The sequence below is a fragment of the Cupressus sempervirens genome, chromosome 11 (genome assembly GCF_028749045.1).
Source record: "Cupressus sempervirens isolate cs-2001-9-10 chromosome 11, ASM2874904v1, whole genome shotgun sequence".
Classification (NCBI taxonomy): Eukaryota; Viridiplantae; Streptophyta; class Pinopsida; order Cupressales; family Cupressaceae; genus Cupressus; species Cupressus sempervirens.
The window spans coordinates 121,557,607-121,579,279 of record NC_143128.1 but is presented as its reverse complement, the minus strand read 5'-3'; the positions used below and the strand labels follow the sequence as shown (position 1 = coordinate 121,579,279).

General features: G+C 35.7%; 2 protein-coding genes across 14 annotated transcripts in view; both read left to right on the top strand.

The window, feature by feature from the left end:
• LOC149528511 (uncharacterized) overlaps positions 1 to 21,673 on the top strand; it is a 101,652-nt gene that overhangs the window by 36,065 nt on the left and 43,914 nt on the right. For 3 of the 13 annotated variants that reach the window (XM_089808487.1, XM_089808486.1, XM_089808489.1), the window contains exons 3-8: positions 15,507 to 15,613; positions 15,743 to 15,887; positions 15,974 to 17,644; positions 17,741 to 18,670; positions 18,766 to 18,850; positions 19,190 to 19,248. In XM_089808487.1, coding sequence (XP_089664613.1) covers positions 15,507 to 15,613; positions 15,743 to 15,887; positions 15,974 to 17,644; positions 17,741 to 18,670; positions 18,766 to 18,850; positions 19,190 to 19,248 — 2,997 coding nt within the window. Of the gene's footprint in view, positions 1 to 10,631; positions 10,815 to 10,936; positions 11,090 to 15,506; positions 15,614 to 15,742; positions 15,888 to 15,973; positions 17,645 to 17,740; positions 18,671 to 18,765; positions 18,851 to 19,189; positions 19,271 to 21,673 lie in introns of those variants that run through there. The other 10 variants (XM_089808492.1, XM_089808493.1, XR_016358421.1 and 7 more) reach the window with 6 other exon arrangements.
• On the top strand, positions 11,131 to 12,338 carry LOC149528512 (uncharacterized). Its single transcript, XM_089811133.1, has 2 exons — positions 11,131 to 11,761; positions 11,881 to 12,338. The coding sequence occupies exons 1-2, from the start codon at positions 11,272 to 11,274 to the stop codon at positions 12,336 to 12,338; spliced, it is 948 nt and encodes a 315-aa protein (XP_089667259.1). The 5' UTR covers positions 11,131 to 11,271.

The window sequence follows — 21,673 nt, the reverse complement described above, 5'->3', positions numbered from 1 at the left end:
AAAAATTGCAAAAACATGGTGTTAGATCTTAGTCATTACACTCTAAAACATGTTAGAGAACATTGCAAATGGTATTCTAGAGTCTCAATAAAGTTAGATGCAACTAAGACAAGATAAAACAATTTTTAGCTCAAAAGAACAAGAAATTAGGAAACTTACTTGTGAATCTGGATTTTCTTGGAAAGAGCTTTGAATCCGCTTCGAATCCACTTGCAATCGATCTAGATTGCTGCCAAACATTTTTTACCTCCTAAACCCTTCTCCTCTTTCAAAATGCTGAACGCTGCAAATGAAATGTGTTTTTGCATCTAGCTAGGTATCCCAAGTTCACTCAAGTATTTAGTGAGTTTTGTCGAGTTTATTTTTGGGTCTTGGGGACTTCTTGCTTTTGGCGAGTTTTTCAACTATTAGTACAATAAAGACAACTTCCTCTTTCGGTATGAAAGGATAAATAGCTGATCTCCAAACTAGGATACTCAAAAAATGAAGCTGATCCTAACATATATTTCAAAATATCTAATGGTGACATTTTAATTCTTGTTCTCTATGTTGATGACTTGTTAATAGCAAGTAAAGATCATCTAATTGAAAAATGCATACAAGATCTTGTGATTGAATTTGAAATGAAGGATCTAGGCCTACTACACTATTTTGTGGGTCTAGAAGTATGTCAAAAGAAAGATTAAATTTTTCTAAATCAAGGGAAGTACACCCATGACATCTTGACTAGATTTGGTATTATGGGCTGCAAGCCCCTAGGGACTCCTATGGAAACAAATCTACACAAGTTAAAAGAAAGCAGTGAATTTAGAATGTATTGATCCCACTCTCTATAGATAGATTATTGGATCACTTATGTAATGTCCTCATTTTTGCCAGCATTGGAATTTCGGGATTAGCCTATTATTGTGATCCTTGTAGGCTAATTATTGTGGATAGAGGGGGTCTTTTGAGGCAATGGCTTGGTTTAGGAGGGTCTTGTCTTCTCCACATTTCAGTAAGCTACAAGTTGGTCTTCGTTTGGCTTAGATTGGACTTCATTTGGGCTTATTTTTGGTGTACTTACTATTTGTGGTAAGTTAGGTGTTGATTGAGATGGACCCTTTCTATTTTTGGAAGTGCATTTGGTCACATGGAGAAATAATATGTATGACTCCTATTTTAGACGACATATTTAAATGATGAGAATTTTGAGAGTTACTATATTTTTAGTGGCCAAATTATTAATAAATAATTAAAAGGCTTATTATAAATTTATAATTTAACTTTATAATTTCACTTAAATTGAGAGTTGAGTTATCATTGGAAAGTGCCAGTTATTAATTAGTTAAGCCAAGTCAAGTGAGAGTATCTAAAGGAAGCTTCTAATTAATGTTGTGTAATGAAGCTTCTTGAATGAAGTTACATTTTGGCAACAAAAGGGAATTTGGAGGTTATAAATACAAGCTGATTTGTCGAGAGAAGCATGCTTGGATATTTATTTGCTTTTGTTGCTTTTGTGGCTTTTTCCGAGTTCTGATTTTTGTGCCCTTGTTGAGATATAAGGGTTTGATCTGAGGTTTTTGCTCCATTGCTGAAGTATATAGTGGAGATTGGTTTCTTGTGAATTCTAAGATTTTCATGGTGGCTTCTTGTACTCTATTTCCTATGGCTGAGGAGTGATTGTTGGTTGGAATAATTCAGTGTCTTCTCTTACTGTATTGACTGTGGTTGAGAGGGCAATTCTATCTTAGAGAGTTTGGTAATTTATATCTATGATTTTTGGTAATTTCTGATTGGGATTTCTCAAGGTTGGACGTTTGTGGTTTTGCTGGTGATAAAATCTTTATGTGATTGCAAGTGGGAATTGTCTGAAGCATAGTAAGTTAATGAATAAATTCAGAATTTTTTTTTTGGTTGGTTATCACTTTTGATTGGAGCTTTGAACCAATGAGGCCATATTCTTGAGGGACCTCATCCTCATATTTTTCGGCATTTCATTCTTTGCCATCCTTTACCACCACCGTGCCATATACCTTATGACTCCTCAATCCTTATCACTCCGACTCCAAATCGCTCAATCTACCTTATCCCTCCAAACTCCTTAATCATATCACTCCTTATGACTCCAGAAATGACTGCAACTGTTCACCTTACAACTCCTCAATAGGATCGAGACCCTTGAAGAGCGCGAAACACCTTATCACTCCAACTCCATTTTTCCTCCTAAACACTTGGTAGCATTCACGAGCAACAAACTGGGGACCACCACCATCACATCGGCACGGGGACACTTACACCTTTGAATTCCACGTCAAGTCCACCGCACGGTTGGGCATCACCGACGAACCACCATCACTGGGGGAAATCACGACATCAGCCCCACCATAAATCATAACACTACACACTCTGCCCGGATTCGAACATTTGACCTCACATAAACGAGGCTCGTGACTTATCGTCACGTTGCAGGGTCATCCCCCATAAATTCAGAATTTGTTGTGAGCCATTTGTTGTTTCAGATTTAAATGTTCAAATTCACATGGCAGATTTATATACTAGTGCTTGATATTTATGTGAGCAATGTATAAGGCTTAGGTTAATCGAATTTGTGAACAATTGTTGCATTTTCCAGTATCATGTTTTGGAATTTTAATTACCATATATTCGGTGATAATTGGGTTGTCTTCCATGATAATTGGGTTGTCTGCCAAGTGTTTGCTGAAATGTCAAATGTTTGAATAAGTGGTATTGCTAGAAGCACAACCAAACAGGGATATTACAACTTATGTATTTGGTAAACACTAGCCTTGATATCTGCTATGCCACCAATGAATTGAGCCACTTCATGTTTGAACCGATAGAAGATTCATTTGATGGCTGCTAAAAATATCTTGAGATATCTACATGGTACTTTTGGTCTTGGTTTGAAGCATAAAAATGTTGAGATAAAACTTGAAGGATATACTGATTCTGATAGGGCTGGTTGTTCCATAAACCGCAAGAGTACTACAAGGTGTTGCTTTAGTCTTGGAGCAGCAATGATATCTTGGTTCAATAGAAAACAACCAACACTCGCCTTGAGTTCCACCGAAGTTGAATATATGGCAGCCTCCATGGGAGCTCGTGAAGCAGTGTGGTTGAGAAAGCTACTATTTGGACTATTCGGAAAGCAACTAAGCTCTATAGTGATTCATTGTGACAACCAAAGTTGCATCAGACTTTCTGCTTATCTTGTCTTTCACAATCGATCAAAGCACATCGAGACTTCATATCATTACATAAGAGATATGGTTGATAGAAATGTTATTAAACTGATTTATATCAGCACTAATGTGCAAAATGCTGACATTTTCACCAAGCCCCTTGCAAGGTTGAAATTAGAGTACCTCAGAGGTAAACTTGGCATGACAAGTTTGTAAATACATTTGTAATTTAATATATTCATGATAATTGAAAATTAATTTTTTTGCATTTGTGTTTTATGAAAGGTGATGATCTTTGATATGTGTGAGGTCACTATTGTAAGGTGACGACCTTATCAATAGTTTGACCTATCCACTAGATATGCTACATTAACTTGTAGCATCTAAAGGTGTTAGATATGTAGGTGCAAGTGTTATTATGGTTCTTTGGGCCAGATTTTTCCGGACACCATGATAACTAACTTATCATGGTTCTTTGGGCCGGATTTTGCCGGACACCATGATAACCAACTTTTCATGGTTCTTTGGGCTGGATCTTGCTAGGCACCATGATATAGTTACTATTATAGACCATACTTAAGGTGGTATTAAACTTATATTGAAGTTATGGAAATTGCTTCAATTTCTTCTTTGCTAAAGAGGGAGTGTTGAAAAATTCATCCTCATAGTGAATTGAAGCCAATTCTATATATAATATATGTTAATATATATGTGTTGATGAAAATCTAATATATGAAAGTCTGATTTAATATGAACACACACACATATAATGTGTGTGTGTGTGTGTGTATCATCATCAACGTATATATATTTACATATATCATATTATCAAAGTATATTATTGAAAACATGATAAGTATTGGCCTTATTAAGGACTGAATGCTGATTACGTATCGACCATCATTAATAGTCTTATTACTTTGAATCGGATATCAAATGTGACCATGAAGGGTCATGACCCTATGTGGCGTAAGCTAAGTAGGGTCATGCCCCTACGTGGGCATGTTACTCCATATACTAAAATGCATTTCGAAGACAGCTAAAGAACATCAATTCCAAGGCAATGTGAATCACAGTCTTCAATTCAATAAAATTGGTCTGCTATATATTCTCAGTACAGTCTGAATCAGATCTGCTCTCATCAAATCTCATAGTTATTGTCATTGGCATAATTGAACTGCAAAAGGAAGTCAATCAAACATATCAGAATTCTCAAAAGGAAATTGAATAGTACTCCAATCAGTACAGTATTTCTGCCAATATAAGTTAGCTCAGTCTCCACCAAATCGATCTGATTTCCTGAACAAGCCTTCCTTGGGCAGTAAGCCTTTTTCTTTTAAAGGAATGAGTTATAGGCAGCATGCCTGAATCAGAATGTATGTGCACTCCCATTGTAATACTTCTAACAAATTATACCTATCTTGTGGGTTCATTCCCATTGTGGTTTTTCCCTTAACTTGGTTTCCATGCACAAAATCTGGGTGTTATGTGTGTTCTTGATCTATGCTTTCAAGTTTAATTATCAGATCAGAGGTTAAGTTGAAGTTGTATATGTTTTATGACAACTGCTTCACCCCCTCCCCCTCCTCTTAATTTTTTGCTGTCCAATTTCCAATATTATACCCCAGTGTCGTTCATCATATATGGCTCATTCTTCATAATTTTCCATTTTACCATGTTGATGGGCACTCTACAAAGAAACCATTGATAAGCAATTTCAATTACACATTTGTTTCCCAATTTGTGTCATACAAATTTATTTCAATTACAAATTTTTATGACAAATTTGTGTCATACAAATTTGTTTCAATTACAAATTTTTGTCATACAAATATGTTTTATGACAACTGCTTCACCCCCTCCCCCTCCTCTTAGTTGTTTGCTGTCCAATTTCCAATATTATACCCCAGTGTCATTCATCATATATGGCTCATTCTTAATAATTTTCCATTTTACCATGTCAATGGGCACTCTACAAAGAAACCATTGATAAACAATTTCAATTACACATTTGTTTCCCAATTTGCTTCTCAACATGTCCATCCAGGGCCATCCCCTGCCCAATTAATAAAAAGGCAGTTATTTTAATCCTCTCCACAACTTGTCTGACAGAGCTTCTTTCCAAAATCAATGTAATGGATTCGCTAAGGCTATCAGATTTACCTTTTTTGGAGTCTTGCTCTCTTGGTGCCAAACGTTTTGGGTCATACTTGTTCTTTGCATCTGCACTTGGCTGGTGATCCTGTCTTCTATGTTCTTCCGCTGCCACAGTCTCCTTATCTCTTTGCTAACCTTCATTGTGGCCTGCACCTCTGCAATCTCCATTATTTCAAAAACCCTAGAAACACAATTTCTTATGTCAATATCAACCAGTGACCCAATACATTTACCTAGGACTTGAATTTCTCCTTCCGTTGCTTCTACTGTTGCCAATTCTTGGAAGAGTCATAAAACCATAAATTACCCTCCATGCTCTTGTTGTTGATACCTCTTACCAACTAGGGGTCTGTTTGATCACACCAATTCCTTGGCCTTTGATTGCCCCAGCTGAAGTTGAGCTTAACATAATATCATTTTCTACCTTGATCAGAATGCCCAACTACACCCTTACCATTATAATAATGCCTGCTTCTCTGTTTTTTCTAAGACAGGACAATATCCTTCTCTTCTGTGCACAGTTTGATGCCTCACCCCTACTCTTTGTGCTTTGCTTGCTCTTCTGTCCATGCTTGCTCCTTTTTGAGTCGTATTCATATTGTTAAATATGTACTTTTATCACATTTTTTGTCAATAGATGCATTAATGGATGGATGATATAACTCATTGAATATTATTTTTTCCATATTATCTACCTTTTTTTGTCATTTCATCCCGAGGTGTGATAAGGGGATTTGAGGTGTAAAAATGAAGACAAATAAGAGTGTGTGGTAAAGAGAATACAGAACCAAGGAGCAGATGCAATCAAAAGGTTTCTATTAATGTTCTACATGCAAATAATAAAGGAAGAGGGACATTGGACTAGCTACATTAATGGATTGTATTTTTCTAGCTTAAAATGAAATTGACAAATTCTGAAGCAGAATGAAATACGTGTGAAAAAAATTCAAAATTAGAAATCAAGAAATAAACAACGGGTATCAAATGTGTTTCCTCAATTTTTGAAGACCCAAAATAAAAATTTTTCAAGTCATTCTCTTTTTGTATGTGAAAGTTTAATAAAAACAACTTCAAACTTTAATTTCTGCGCATCTGGAGCTTCAAACACTAACTTTTGCAATTATTTGATCCAAACTCTAAATTTTGTGTTTTGGGATCCCAAAGCATAACGTTTTGGGCAATCATTTCCAAAACATTAAATTTCACATGTTGGGAGCTCCGAACTCTTTAACTTTCACATTTTGAAAAGCCTGAACCTCAATTTTTACATCTTTTGATCTGAAACCCTAACTTTCACATCTAGGAATTGAAATTCCTAATTTGCGTCCATTGTTACAAACTCTTAACCTTTGAAAACCATATTCAGAAGCTTGTAACCGCTTTTCAAAAACTTTCAAGAAGATATATTTAGCAATATAATGCAGAGCTCAATGAGATGTTCTTATTGCTTTTTCACCTACACAAGACATGAAGCTTGTAACAGGGCATGAACATGGGAGCATGCGGACATGATACACAAATTAGTAGATTAGTTAACATAGATTTCAGAAACAAATGTGATCTTGTGATGTCATGATTAGTAGGTATTAAGGAAATTGCTTTCATCAATGTAATGGAAAAAAATTAAAAGTGGGTTTGAAATTTCCTTCACAGCAGAGTGTAATCAAAACTTGATCAGGAGATCCTATGGTTCAAGTTAGCAAAACTACAAAATTACACTACGTTATTTGAAACTGTTGTTCAGTTGATTGTTCCCTCACGAAGCATGGACTCATTCACCATGATTTTTAATATAATTATAAATGCTGATGAAAAGGTGACAAGGCTGACTCCACAAATAGTTTATATTCTCTCCAACAATGCTCAGATGTGTTTTGATAGTCATGTATACCGTTTGGCAAATTGCCTCATCAATGGGTTGGTTGGCCTGCCATTCTATCTGTACAACTATAGTTTCCTGCTTGATATAGTTCAGAAGAGATCAGTAGTGATGATTCCTGATAGAGAACTTGAAAACTATCTCAATTCTTTCTGCAAGAGCAGCGGCCAAATCGGGTTATAGCAACAGTTGAGTTCTTTGGTAGCAATGATTCCTGATGGAGACTAGACAGCTATCTCAATTAATTCTGTAAGAGTGTCCGAATTGGGATATAGCAACAGTTGAGTACTTAACCTTCAAATGTGTAGGCGATCACCAAATCATCTTAGTGCAGTTGTGTTCAGTTTGGTGAACCAAATAAATCTTATCTTACATCAGTTGGCACACAAGTGGTATAAATATTGAAGCTCTAAATTGATAAATAAAATGTAATAAACAACTCATACGAACAGCATAACAATGCCTCCAGGAGATGTTTTTAAAAGGAATGTGATGATTGTTAGATACACAAAAAGCATTTGTTTAACATGCTTTAGAACCTTCCAAACAAATATTATTGGCAGGAAAGTTGAATATCCGCAAAATAGACAGATGTAGATGATGCAAACAAACTGTTTGACAAATGCCGTGAATAGATGTCATTGTGAGAAAAGGAAGTGTGATTATAGCAGTGTACTCAAAATAAATTTGTTGAAAAGTGCCCCAGCATCCTCTCTGCCTATCTGCATGCATAAACAGAGGCGCATCAACTATTTGACAACTTTACATACCAAATCTGAAAGCATACACAAAGGAATGTAAACAGATCTGACAAGACGACCCATACAAATGTGGTCTCATGGAACATTGTGAGTGCACAATATGCATACAGAAAAGAGCTGGTTTGAAATGCCTTTTCAAACAACACAGTCAGCAGGTCCAAAGCCAATTCAACAATGTTTTACTAGCATTCTTCCCACTTTGCAATAGGGGATTGGATTTGCTTCAAAATATATCAGTAGGGAGGTTTTAGTGGGAAGCAAGTATACTGAAGCAAACATACTTGCTAAAATGTGGAAGAATGTGAACCATTTTGACAGAATGCACCCAAGAAATGCGATCTCGTCGAATACAATGATTGGAGAATATGCATGAGCTACATTTTCTGAGTAGAATAAAGAGATTAAGGTTTGAAACAAATATTTAAGAACTTGATACACTAATGGGAAAAACACAGATATGGTGAAGAATGTGTTTTGTTACTGTTTCGAGCTAGGCCATTGACGTATATGTTATGAGCCATTTTGAGAATTGTTTTTCTGAGCTTGTGTTTGGAAGACTATTTTGTCCAAAACATTTTGCAGAGACAATGAAGCATCTTATACACTGATCAATGTGGATGGTATTGATATACGAAGTTAATTTTGAGGTTTATAGAGATTTGGATACAGGGGGATATGACCGAAGATAAGGGTAATTAGTTAATGAGTTGGAAATAGAAGCATTATTTCAAAATCTCTAAAGAGAACTCAAAGGGAAATTTTAGAAAGCATGATAGAATGAGAAAAGCTAGAGATTTTGAGAGAGCTAGAGATATGATATGTATGGTTATGCAAAATTCAATCATAAAGATAAGCAATAACACATTGGATAGTGACCTCATTGCATGTACCTGTATAAGGTCAGTGGATAACTAATAGCAATGCTTTATTTAATGGGCAAAGGATTTCACATTGCTCTTATAAGGGATTATTATTGAATTTCTTGAGCGTATTAACTATCTTTTAGATGCTTCAAAATTTATCACCCAAAGCCACTCAATTTTATGATGACCAAATGGATTCGCAATCTATAAATGCCAATCAATGTTCCTTACTCCGATGATTGATGAATCGAGTTTATGGAGAGCCTTAAAATTTTCCTTTCCATTTGGATGGAAAAATATGTGTTTTGACCACAGTAATGTGACTCGTGGCGAGTCACGTGAGTTACGCGAGTCAACGAGCCACAATGACACAGCCGAGTCATAATGACCCATGACTTGCGAGCGGCGAGTCAGGTGGCGTGACTCACGTGACTTGCTTGACTTGGGCAGCTTGACCCGGCTGCGACAGGTAGAACATCGAGTGCTTAAAATAATATTTTTTACCTACTTTTTAAATATTTTTTTTGGTTCTTCCTCACTCTTATAACCCTAAAAGGGCTTCCATAACACTCTATTGTGAGAAGAAGAGAAAGAGAGAGAGGTAGAAGAGAAATAGAGTTTCCTTGTTTTGCAACCAGTTGAAAGGAAGGGGAGAAAAGCTTGCATTTGTGACATTGGAGCTTGCATTTAGATCATCAAGGAGTTTAAAGGAGCTCTTCTCAACACTTCCCAAATCATTTGAAAGAGGTAAGAGTTGATTTTTTAGATTTTGATTATTTTTTTCTCTATGCTTATGGGTTTTTTGGATGAATTTTTTTTTTGTTTGTTTATGAGTTTTTTTTTACTTTAGATCTTCATAAAATACAATGCTAAAATGGTAATATTTGGTCTAAAATGTCTTATTGCAGCAACCTTTACATTTTTCCTTACTCATAATGGCTCCTAAAGGTTAAAAACCCAAGCTCTCTAAAGGCAATAAAAAAGATGAGTGTTGGAAGTTCACCATAGACTTTTTGGGTAGAACTGGAACTCAAACAAAATGCTTATTTTGCAAAACCATTAATAGTGGGGGGATAAATAGATTGAAATACCATATTGTTGGCATACGTGGTCATGATACTGAGCCTTGTAGACTTGCAACTTTTGAGGCTCAACGTTTTTGTTATGTAGCCTTGGAAAAATATGAACAAGAAAAGGAATTAAAAAAAAAACAATTAGAAGAGTTAGCTCAGATTGGTTCTAGTTCCCTTCCACGCTCATCTGAAAATGTTTCTGAGTTAGTAGGTTGTGTTGGAGAAGGTTCTTCCCTTCCCCCCTTTTGTCCTAGTGCTTCTGCTAGTTGTACTTCTTCTACATCTATTCCTTGCACTGCTAGTGGGGCTACTGCTACAGCTGCTGCCCCTTTTAGTAGTACTGGGCCTATTGGCTTTACCTTTCGTCCTAGAGTCAGAAAATCTAGGTTGGACAATTTTTTTGTACCGTGTTCCACTCTTTGGTGCACAAGCCTCACTTGAGAGCTTGGGCTGAAATAGGGAGGTACATGAAGCTGGAATAAGAGCAATTGCAAATTTTGGTTTTTCTGCAACATTCCATTTGTAGCAGCTAGGTACTTCAACTTCATTTATATTTGATTGTTTTATGTTTTAAGTTTTAAAATTTAAATTCAATTTTATACTTTTAACTTGATGTTGAAAATTTGAAATATGCTAATTAAAATGTTTTTATAAATGTAATAGTACTCCTTATTGGCAGGGGATGATTGATGCAGTTTCCATCTGTGGTGCAGGGTTCAAAGCCCCCACTGAAGATGAGTTGAGTGGCCCCCTCTTACTAGATATGGTTGAGGAGATGAAACTTGAGTTGGAGGACCATAAAAAGAATTGGAGCCAAAAAGAGTGTACCACTATGATGGATGGATGGACAGATAGGAGGAATAGGACCCTCCTAAATTTTCTTGTTTCTAGCGGAGGTAATTCATCATCCTCTACTTCTTGAAGTCTAAATTTTAATATATTATTGAATAACGAAAATTTTGTTTAATTGACTATTGATTCTAGAATGATAATTATTTTGTTTAATTTTCACTTTCAGGATCCACCATGTTTTTGAGGTCTATAGATGCTTCCTCACATGTGAAAAATGCAAAATTCTTATAAGAGACTATTGAGGAGGTCATAAGGGAGGTGGGGGGAGACAATTTTGTCCAAGTGGTGATTGATAATGCAGCTAATTATGTTGCTGTAGGTAAAATTTTAACTTCTAACTTTCTAAGTTCTACTTCTAAAAAAAAATATTTTAGTTTTTTATTAAATTTTGAAAGTTAAAAGTTTTTTAAGACATCAAAATTTTTCATTGTTTACTAACTAATTTAAAATTGCATCGTGAAATCTTTTGATGGAGAGACACCCAAAAATCTTTTGGACTCCATGTGTGGCCCATTGCATCGACCTCATGTTAGAGGTTATTGGCAAGCTTGCATGGGTGAAATCATGTGTTACCCCCTTGTAGCCCCTTGTGAAATCACTGAGCCCGTTGTAGCCCTATTACGAGTTGTTGATGGTGAGAAGCCCTCTATGGGCTACATTTATGAGGGCATGGATAGGGTCAAGGAGGCTATTAAGGCCAAATATGTAGGAGTTGAGGAAAACTATGGCCCTATTTGGGACATAATTGATAGGAGATGGCAAAATCAGCTTCATAAGCTCATCCACGTAGCAGCCTATTACCTCAATCCGGCATACCGTTTTCGTGACGATTTCAAAGCAGACAAGGAGGTTCTTAATGGCCTATACATAGTGATATCAAAGATGTCCCCTAATCCCACAAATATATTGCTTGAGATGGATGCGTATAATAATGCATCAGGGCCCATTTTTTCAAGTCAAATTTGCAAAGGTCGTACAAAATTGCAGCCAGGTAAAAATTGCAACTTAAGCCTTATACAATCTAGTTTCTAAATTTCTAGCTTTGAACTTTAAAGTTCAAATTTTGAAATGAGACTAATATTTTTTTGTTTTCCTTTTTTCAAAATTTAGATAGATGGTGGCAAATGTTTGGGCCTTCAACCAAAAACCTTCAGCAAATCGCCATCCACATTTTGAGCCAGCCAAGTAGCGCTTCTGGATGTGAGCGAAACTGGAGCATGTTTGAGCACATCCACTCGAAGAGGCCTAACAGGTTGACTGTGCAGAAAATGAATAGGCTAGTCTTTGTGCATTACAACTTGCGCATTAGGATCAGGGAGATTTTGGATAGTGACACCTCTCTGATTACTCTAGAGGAGGTTGATCCAGAGTCTGAGTGGATTACTGAGGCTACTGATCTTGTCTTTGATGATGAGGACCTACAGTGGCTTGACCAGGCAAATAAAGAGAGCCAAGTTGAGGTTGTGGCTATGGCAGCAGAGGACCAGAGAGCTCCAGTTGTTCCTAGTGGCACCTCACAGGCATTGGCAGAGCCAAAGACTACAGTTGATCCTAGAGGCACCTCATAGGCTGATGTTATGGCTACTCAGACATCCAGGACCTACCTTAGATGCCTTACTAAGAGGCATTTTATCGATTATACTGAGCCTGAGGTTGAGGCTGAGGTTGGGGATGAGGATGAGGATGAGGATGAGGATGACGATGACGATGACGATGACGATGACGATGAGGATGATGGTGAGGACTCTGACTGGGAGCCATAGCTATAGTCTTGTTTTAACTTTTTGTTTAACTTAATATATGATCATAATTTGGAACATTTGATGATGACTATTGATTCATTGAATCTTGATGTGTTGGATTTATCATTTCATAATACATATACATTTTGATGGGTTGCATGGTTTTATCATTTTATTAATGATTCTATGTTTAATTTTTATAATATTTCCTTCAGCTATTGTTTAAACTTTAAAGTTTAAAGTTTAAACTTTAATTACTAGTAATATAGTATTTAGCAATTTACCTTTGTAGTATTGTACTTATGTAATCGATGTATGTTTGACTTTTAGCTTTAAGTATGTGCATTATGATCAAATTATCTTCTATTTAATGATGTTATTGTGTCTTTATGCTTTATTCAATAATGGGTGCATGGAATGTTCTTTAAATTCTAAAAAATCTCAAAATTTCGAGATTATTTTAGTTTGCTGAGACACTGCCGAGTCATTTCCGATTCCGAGTTGGGTCACAAGTCAAGTTACCCATGCCGAGTCCGAGTCACGTTACTTTGGTTTTGACTCCTCAAATGGCTACTTGGCAAGATGATTGTACAAGTACAAAAGAAGTAGATGAAGATGGAGGTTAGCTCAACGAAGTCAATAATTTTGTATTTCTTCAAACATTACAAGTTTCTAATTTCCTTTTTGTAAAATGGGAGTTATGTCACTTGTTGTGACTAAAGTTAGGATTTTGGCTTCTACTTTTGTAAATGTGAGAGTTGGTTGTAAAGCATGAATAACTTTCATGCTTTAACTTGGTTCCTAACCTGGAAAAGTAGCATGACAAGGAATCTTTAAATACAAGGCAACTAATTATGTAAAAGGTGGACCGTTGGGGCAGAGGGGAAACTCTAGAGAATTTCTGAGAAAAACTTGCAGTGAGTTTTGATATGACACTATCTATAGAAGGGTTTCCAAGATTGTATAATCTCATAAAGAAGAAAACGTTTGGATCGTATGTTCTAGATGTCTTTTCAAGTTATTATTACTATGTTTTCTTATTTGAAATTGGTAATAGCTTTTTGGTTATGTGGAAATCGTTTGTTATTACTAAAATACTTATTAACCATGCAATTGAGGTAATGAAATATAGTCTAACTTTGGTATCTTGGTTTGAATGAATTGGAGTTTCGGATCTCTTCATATGTTGAGATGAGACATCATTCTTTCTTTGTGATTGCATGTGAAAACAAACTTTATCATAAAAGCTCCCTTTGCAGTTGTTAGCAATCATGAAATCCTATTTGGTATTCGTTCGTCTGCTTATAGGGCTTCTGTTATTCAACTTTCTTTAGTTTTGTCATGTATCCTTTTTGTACTTTCAGGTGAAAAGTACACAAGAAAAACAATTACCCCTATCATACGAGAGAGCTGCCCCTCAAACGTAGAGAAAGATTGCAATAAGATTGTGATCTGGTTGCAGTCACTTCCAACTGTTGGCACAATTGTCACTGCCCATAGGGCAAACAGCGCCAGTTTTGAAGAATCGTTTGCATTAACAAATCTGTTTACCAATTGTTAACAAAAAATGAGTGGTTAAGATATATGGTAAAATAATGGGTATTTTGTAATTTGAAAGCCGTATTGTGAAAGAAGATTTATAATAGAATATTGGGAGGTTGAAATGAATATAAGACTATTAGTTATTCTTTTGAATCCTATGCCATAAGATGCTATTCCATAGGTTTACATCAAGGTTGCATGGGGATGGAGGTACTTGGGGTACTTAAAGTATGGGTATGGCTATTTTTCAAAATAGAGGACGGGGATACTTGGGTATGTCAAACTTTATTTTTAATTATACTTCTATATTTATAGAAAATCTGAAATTGTGGGTCATGACAAATGATTTTCAAAACAAGAATAGTGATAAAGGTTGCAAATAAATGTATTGTTTTCAGTTTCAGGTTTGCGTTATATATTTAACTTTTTAATAATAATATATGATAAATTCGATGCATAACAAAAAAGGCAGACTTTAAACTTGAACAAGAAGATCATAAATCATATGACTAACATATTGCAAATGATAAACTTCTGACTTGAGCAGTCATAAAGTTTATGGTTAATCTATATTGTATCAAAGTTGCAAACTGATTAGGTATTGAATTAAGCTTGATAAACAACAAGCTGATACCCAAACAAAAAACCGAAAAAAAAACAGAAATCTTAATCAAGGTCCTTAGCTATGATGCACTCCACCGAGTACCCATTACTTGGGATATGTGTACCTAGTACTTAGGTATGTGGGTACGAGTATCCATGCAACCTTGGTTTACATATTGAATCCTCTGTGGTCTCTTAGAACATGGGCAGGCTACATTGTTCTCTTAATTTGTAATAGTAATTTTTTTTTGTTTTGTTTTGATAAATATCCTTGTATTTTTGCAGATAACTTCTTCCTATGTTACGAGTCTCTGTCTTTTTATGTGCTAGAAATTTGTTTTTTTCTTCAGACTTGGACTTTGTCGATTCCACTGATTCACCAAGTTTTCTTATAAAATGAAATAGGATGAATTTGCTCAATCCAAAATTATTTTTCTAATACAACAGGGCAAAATAGTCCTTAAAGAGCTTTCTTATTTCCTCCTTGGTGTATTATTGCATGAGTAAATAATAAATATCTGAATGAAATCTGAACAGTACAATTCTGTGGCCAGACCATAATCTGTGGATGTTCTCTCTGCTACCTGCTATAAACTTCTACGTTTGGCATTGTCATTGTACTTTTCCTCTTATAATTTTGACATGAAAATCTTTTTAATAATTTGATATTGAACGAGAATATATAATAGTGTGTCTGACACAGAAGATAAATCGCTGTGTTACATATGTTGTAGTTATATATCATTGTGCATTTTAATTTTTTGATTTCAAAGCAAAATGAAATTATTGTTAGGAGATTTCTTCATTCATATTTCTTTTCAACTCTCATTGATCTTCTTAGCGATTCAGGTTTATTTGTACAACTGGTCATTATTTAGAGTTAGTGGAAGTCATCCTGAGAACAGAATTGCTAGAAATGGAGTACAGATAGCACTTGAAGGAACCAGAGCATTAGAGTAAGGGATCGTATAATACTTGTCATATTCTTGATAGGCCGTAATTTGCCCATGGGTTATACTGATATAAATTTAGATTATGGAATTCCTAGTTTATATTATCACTTTTGTGTTGTTTACATGTTGCAGTTTATTTGACCATGATAAATTTAGATCTGGACCAATAGAATCTCGAATAGAGAAGTGCAAGCTGAGAACAATCAATGGGATGAACATTCTCCTAAGGGGTGGAATAGATCAACAGTGCACACATGAAAATGGTTTTCCTTTTCAAGTATGAAGAGTGGTTTGACTCTTTTCTTTTTGGTTGCAGCATTTTTAATATCTTCTAAATGCTTGTCCTGATGTGTGTGTTTGTAGGTAATAAATCTATTTCTTACTGGCTTCCCATATAACTGGAAATATGTTATAAATGAATGTTGTAACCAACTGAGTTTGAATGCTAGTGCACTGCCTGCTAGTAAAGAAAACTATGCACGGCAGGAAAAGGATGAAAGTCCAAATTCTCATCATTCACGAATGCACACTGGGGACAGGGGAACTGTTATACAAATTTTCTTAGATGCAGAGGAAAAAAAATGTGATGGAAAGGAAAGCAAATCCAAAATAATTTCTAGAGAACCCTTGGTAAGAGGCTACAAGAGGGGAAGATATGGCTCCCCTGTTCGATTGTCAAAGCGATTGAAATATGGCAATTTAAGCATAAACGGCAAGCCAAAAGTTCTTACTCCCTCTATAGAATTACCTGAAAAAGCTAATATTTTAAAGGAATTTGTCAGTAATTTATCCATGGGCATTCATACTGCATCTGTAGAAAGGAAAGATGTGATTCCAGAACAAATGCACACATGTAAAGAAACCTATGAAAATTTAGATAAAGATGATCATTTAATAGAATCTGGCAGTAAATTGTTGAGAGAGAAGCCTTTCAAAGTCTTAGTATCTCAGGAGGACAAATATTCTGTTGAGAGAAAGAAGAGTGCTGTGAAATATGAAGTAATAAGTATGAAGGAAATAAGAGAACTAAAGGAGCAGATCCATTCTGGGATTTCTCTTGATGAAGCTAAATTAACACAATCAACATGTTTAGTTACAAATGAATGTGGCGATGAGAACCCGACAAGTAGCCATTTTGAGAGTGCAGTGGATAGCATTCATCAAAGAATTGACAAGAATGAAACAGAGCAATCACCTGCAGAGAATGTGCATTTGGACCAAATGAAAGGCAACTGTACTTCACAACAACAGACAAAAATAATTCAGAAACCAGTTTCAGAATTTCCTGGCACGGGTTGTAGAACAGGAAAGTTGATATCATCAGATGAGTCACAAACAAAGAGAAACAGAATGCATAAATCTTCTCAAGCATCCAGGGATGAATTATGTGGTGAAATTACAGATGCGACTGTTGCAGAGTTGTCTACTGTGACTTGTCATGAGGATACCACCACTGCTGGTGAAGAATGTAAAAAGTACAACCTATTTCCATCTGATCCAGATTTTGGATCAATTTCTAATGAAATAACCAGCAACAAGAAAGATGGGAAGGAGAAGATTGAAGTAGACTGTTTGGCAGATGTTGATTTTGAATTCTTATGTACGAAGGAAGATATTTCATCTGCTTCTGCTGGAATTAAACCTACTCCTTTATCAGAAATTCACCTGAATTGTGATGTCAACAAATCTGTGAAACAAGTGAACAATTCAAGCTCAGGGAAAAGGGGAAAACCTAAGTTCAGAACAAGACATGCAGATCAATCTCCTAAACTATTTGACACATTTGTGTGCTATCAGATCACTGTGAATGATGATGCAATGGTGAAATGCAATGACATAGATGCAACTTGTGACACTAATCTAGATCAGGTGGCAAGTGAAATTGAACATGGTATGACATCTAAGGATTGCACTGAAATTGGCAATACCTGTCCGCTGGAAAATGGTGATGGGAAGGAAGGCAACATGCAAATTCAAAAGACTAGTACAAAAACAAACATGCAAACGCAAACCAACAAAAGGCAGTTACCAGATGTAATTTTTATTTTGTATATTAAGGTTTGTTCAATGTTGATCAAATTTTCTTGTTGATATATGTGATACTTTATCTCTGTATGCTATTGTTTGCAGAATATCCTACTCCGTCCTCGATGTTGTGCACATACAACTCTTGAAGGGGTTACAAAAGAAAATGGAGAACAACTGTACTTTAGGGGGACAAGAAAAGCAAAAAGTTCAGATGTGCATTTTGGGCAAATGAAAAACAACTGTACTTCAAGAGGACAAGAAACTCAAATTCAGAAACCAGTTTCAGAATTCCTTGGCACAGGTTGCAAAACAGGAAAGTTGATAGCATCAGATAAGACACAAACAGACAGAAATAGAAATAATAAATCCTCTCAAGCATCAACGGTTGAATTAAATGGCGAATTTACAAATGAGACCATAAAAGAGTTGTCCAATGCAACTAGTCCTGATAAAATCACTGGTATTAGTGAAGAATGTAAAAGTTGCAACTTATCTCCGTCTGATCAAGAGTCTGGACTGATTCCTAATGAAATAACCAGTCCTGGGGAAAATGGGAAAGGGCAGATTCCAATCGAAGTAGAACGTTTGTCAGATGTTGACAAATTTGAATTTATATCACCTGCTTTGGCCAAAAATAAGCCCACTTCATTACCAGAAAATCATCTAACTAATGATGTCAATAAACTTTTGAAACGGCTGAACAACTCAAGCACAAAGAAGAGGGGAAGTTCTAAGACCAGAACAAGGCACATGGATCGACCTCCAAAACTTTCTGATACATTTATGTGCTATGAGAACACTATGAATGATGGTGTGATACTGAAATGCAATAATATAGATGCAAGTTGTGGTACTAATCCTCACCAAGTAACAAGTGTAATTGAACATGTTATGATAGCCAATAACTGCACTGATATTGGAGATACTTGCCAAGAGATAACTGGTAATGGGGAGAAAGGCTGCGTGCAAACTCCAGAGACTAGTACAAGAACAAATATGCAAACACAAACCAACAAAAAACAGTTAATAAATGTAAATTATTTTTCTATATTAAGGTTGTTCAAAGTTGATCTATTTTCTCTTATTGATATATGTGGTAATGTTTCTCTGCACTCTATTATTTGCAGAACATTCCACCCCCTCCTCGTAGTCGTGTGCATGCAACTCCCGAAGAGGTTTCAAAAGCATTTGGCTTAAAGACTTCAAGATCTGGTGAAAATCCACATACCCTTTCTGACAATTTTTAAATTCCTTTTAGAACTAGTTACATCTTCAGAAGAGTGTTAAGTAAGCTCACTTAACTTGATGCACTACATTTCAAAGTTGGATTACTCTGTTACGACACATATTTAAGCATAGTAAACATGTTGATGCAAATTAATGTCTTAAAAAGTTCCTTTATATACAATAGTTTTGTTCAGTATGTGTATATCCTCCACTACTTAGATTTTTTAGTGACTTAAACGTGGTTGGACAATTAATTGAAACAATATATATCTTTATGGAATCTGTATATATGTACCAATTCTTACACTAGTAAGCTTTATGCAGGACGATTACTTGTACCGCCACTTGCTCACTGGTGCAACCAAACAATTGCTCATGATATGGTTAGTTCCTTGATTTCTCATGGTATTAGTGCCCAACATCACTCAACATTTATGTTCAGTATTGGTCCACAAATATATTTATTAGCTCAATTATCTGCTTTTTCTTTGGAAGTTCTTGTTTTTGTTTTACTGATATATTTATCCCTAGTCAGCCAGCCGAGTCAACTGACTATGGATGTCTTTATAAGTATTTATGGTATGTAAAATATGTCTTGGTATCTAAGATACTTTTGGAGATACTTTTGGGGGTTAGAAATGTGACTCAATTTTACTATGGTTAATATTGAATAAATTAAACTTCTTGTAATGTCGTTGCTATTATTAAATAATTTTATTTAATAGTTTATATGTACGGCTTTGTAGGGCCCATTTTTATTTTATTATAGGTAGCATGTTAGTCGTGTCAACACTTTTTGCAATACTTTGTGAGCTTTTCTTGAAGCCATATATAAGTCTGACTAGTAGGCTGTAGCAAGGATGTGAACTTGATATTTTATATGTAATTGTGAATTTCAGTTGGAGTTCTATTTTCTTCCCTTTCGGAGGTGAAAGATCCTCCCTACTCGGCATTTGTAGTTTTGGTGGGAATAACTCCTTACTCTATTTTTCTTTGCTCTCGAATCCAAGGTTTGTATCTGAATTGCTATCATTATTAAATCTGAATTTTTTACTTGTATGTTTGGCAGTTCGATGTCTATCAATCTGGAGTTCATTCTTGTGCCAAATTGTGTTAATATGATTATATTCTTGCTTGCCATAACATCAAATCTTTGTGTTCTCTTTGCACCATAATACTGAACTTGTCTACGACAAAGGCAAGTTGTTGAAGAAGAGTTAGGGTCTACAAACAGAGAACAATTGAGGCGATACAATTGGTCATACGCCAGAGTGCAAGAAGTGACAGTATGGTCACATTCTTGCCATATGAACTTTGATGACGTCAAAGCATTATACCGTACTTACTTCCATACTCAATGCCGTATAAATTACTTACCCCATTGTACAAACTTTTGTTGGGATAACTGATATGATTGATGGGGTGGAATGGTGATGTTAGTGATGTCATGGTACAAATTTGATTGCATGATGTTCAATTATTGTGTTGTCATTGATGCAACTATTGATCTAGTGTTTCTAATATGTTGCCTAGCATAATTGTGATAAGCAGGGTGTTGCACTAAGGATCAATGGGTGTGATCATGTAGATAGTATTGGGGATATCTCTTGAAGTGCATATGGTGATCGTTGCTGCTGAAGTGAAGAGTAAGATGATCGGTGATTTCACAGTGCAACTACTAGAACAATTGGTGACAAGTGATAGGTGATTTGATTGGTTTGTGAAATCCATGTTGAATGGGGTGGAGTGATTGCACAATGATGTAGAGAAGCAAGTAGGTTGATGTGGTTATAAGTAGTCCCAGAATGCAATAGTGACTGGTGAAGTCGTGACAGGTTAAAGAAGAATGAATTCTTGAGTGACAGTCAGTTAACTAGATGATTGGCAACTCGTGACAAGGTTGTAGTGACTTTGGATGAGTTAGTAGTGATCCAATGATGTGGATGAACATCAAGAGGTGATGATTTGACATTACATTTGTTGGTGTAATTAAATATTTACTAATTACACTTAAGATTACTTAGAATAATGCATTGCATAGTAGTTTATCATTGAGACACCTAGGAGTTTGCACCTCAATTAAGCACATGGTGTAGGAGAATTCCAGTCTAGGTGGTCATAGTTGTTATCTCAATCCACCTTTAGTGCACATATCACATTATCATCCTCATCATCGCACATACTTCATTGCATAGTGGAGGATGATCAACCTTTAGTGGACATGTGATTCCACCTTGTGTAGGTGGTAGGTTATCTTCTCCTTATCATTGTCTCTTATCGCCTTTCCTATATAAGGAGACCCGTTATGTACATTTTAATCAATCCATTGGATGTGAATCAAGTCCATTATCAATAATAACTTTCTTGCATCTTACTGCAATTGTCTTGCCAATCTCTTGTAAAGCTATCTTGCTCTTTCATTTGATCTTGGGCGTGTTGTAGAGTCACCTAAAATTGTAACATGGTTAGAGCTCTCAAGGTGTGAAGACCTCTTGTCAAGAAGTGCAACCTTGGCTTGACTCATTGTTGGTGCAGCATTTGGCGATTTGGGCATCACAATTTGGAGGATTATTGGGGTTTTGTATTTTGTGACCTTTGGTTGCAGGTGAAAATTTGAGTTTGCTGGTGCACATCAAAGGTTGGCATCATATAGAGGAGGTCCAAAATCCCCTAAATCGAATTTTGTTACATCCAAATTGGACATTTGAGGTCAATTCTAGAGTCATTTAATTTTTGGAGGTGTGACAGAAGTGATTTAGAAAAAATAATTTTAGAGGCAATTTTCAAACAACGATATCTCCCTCATCT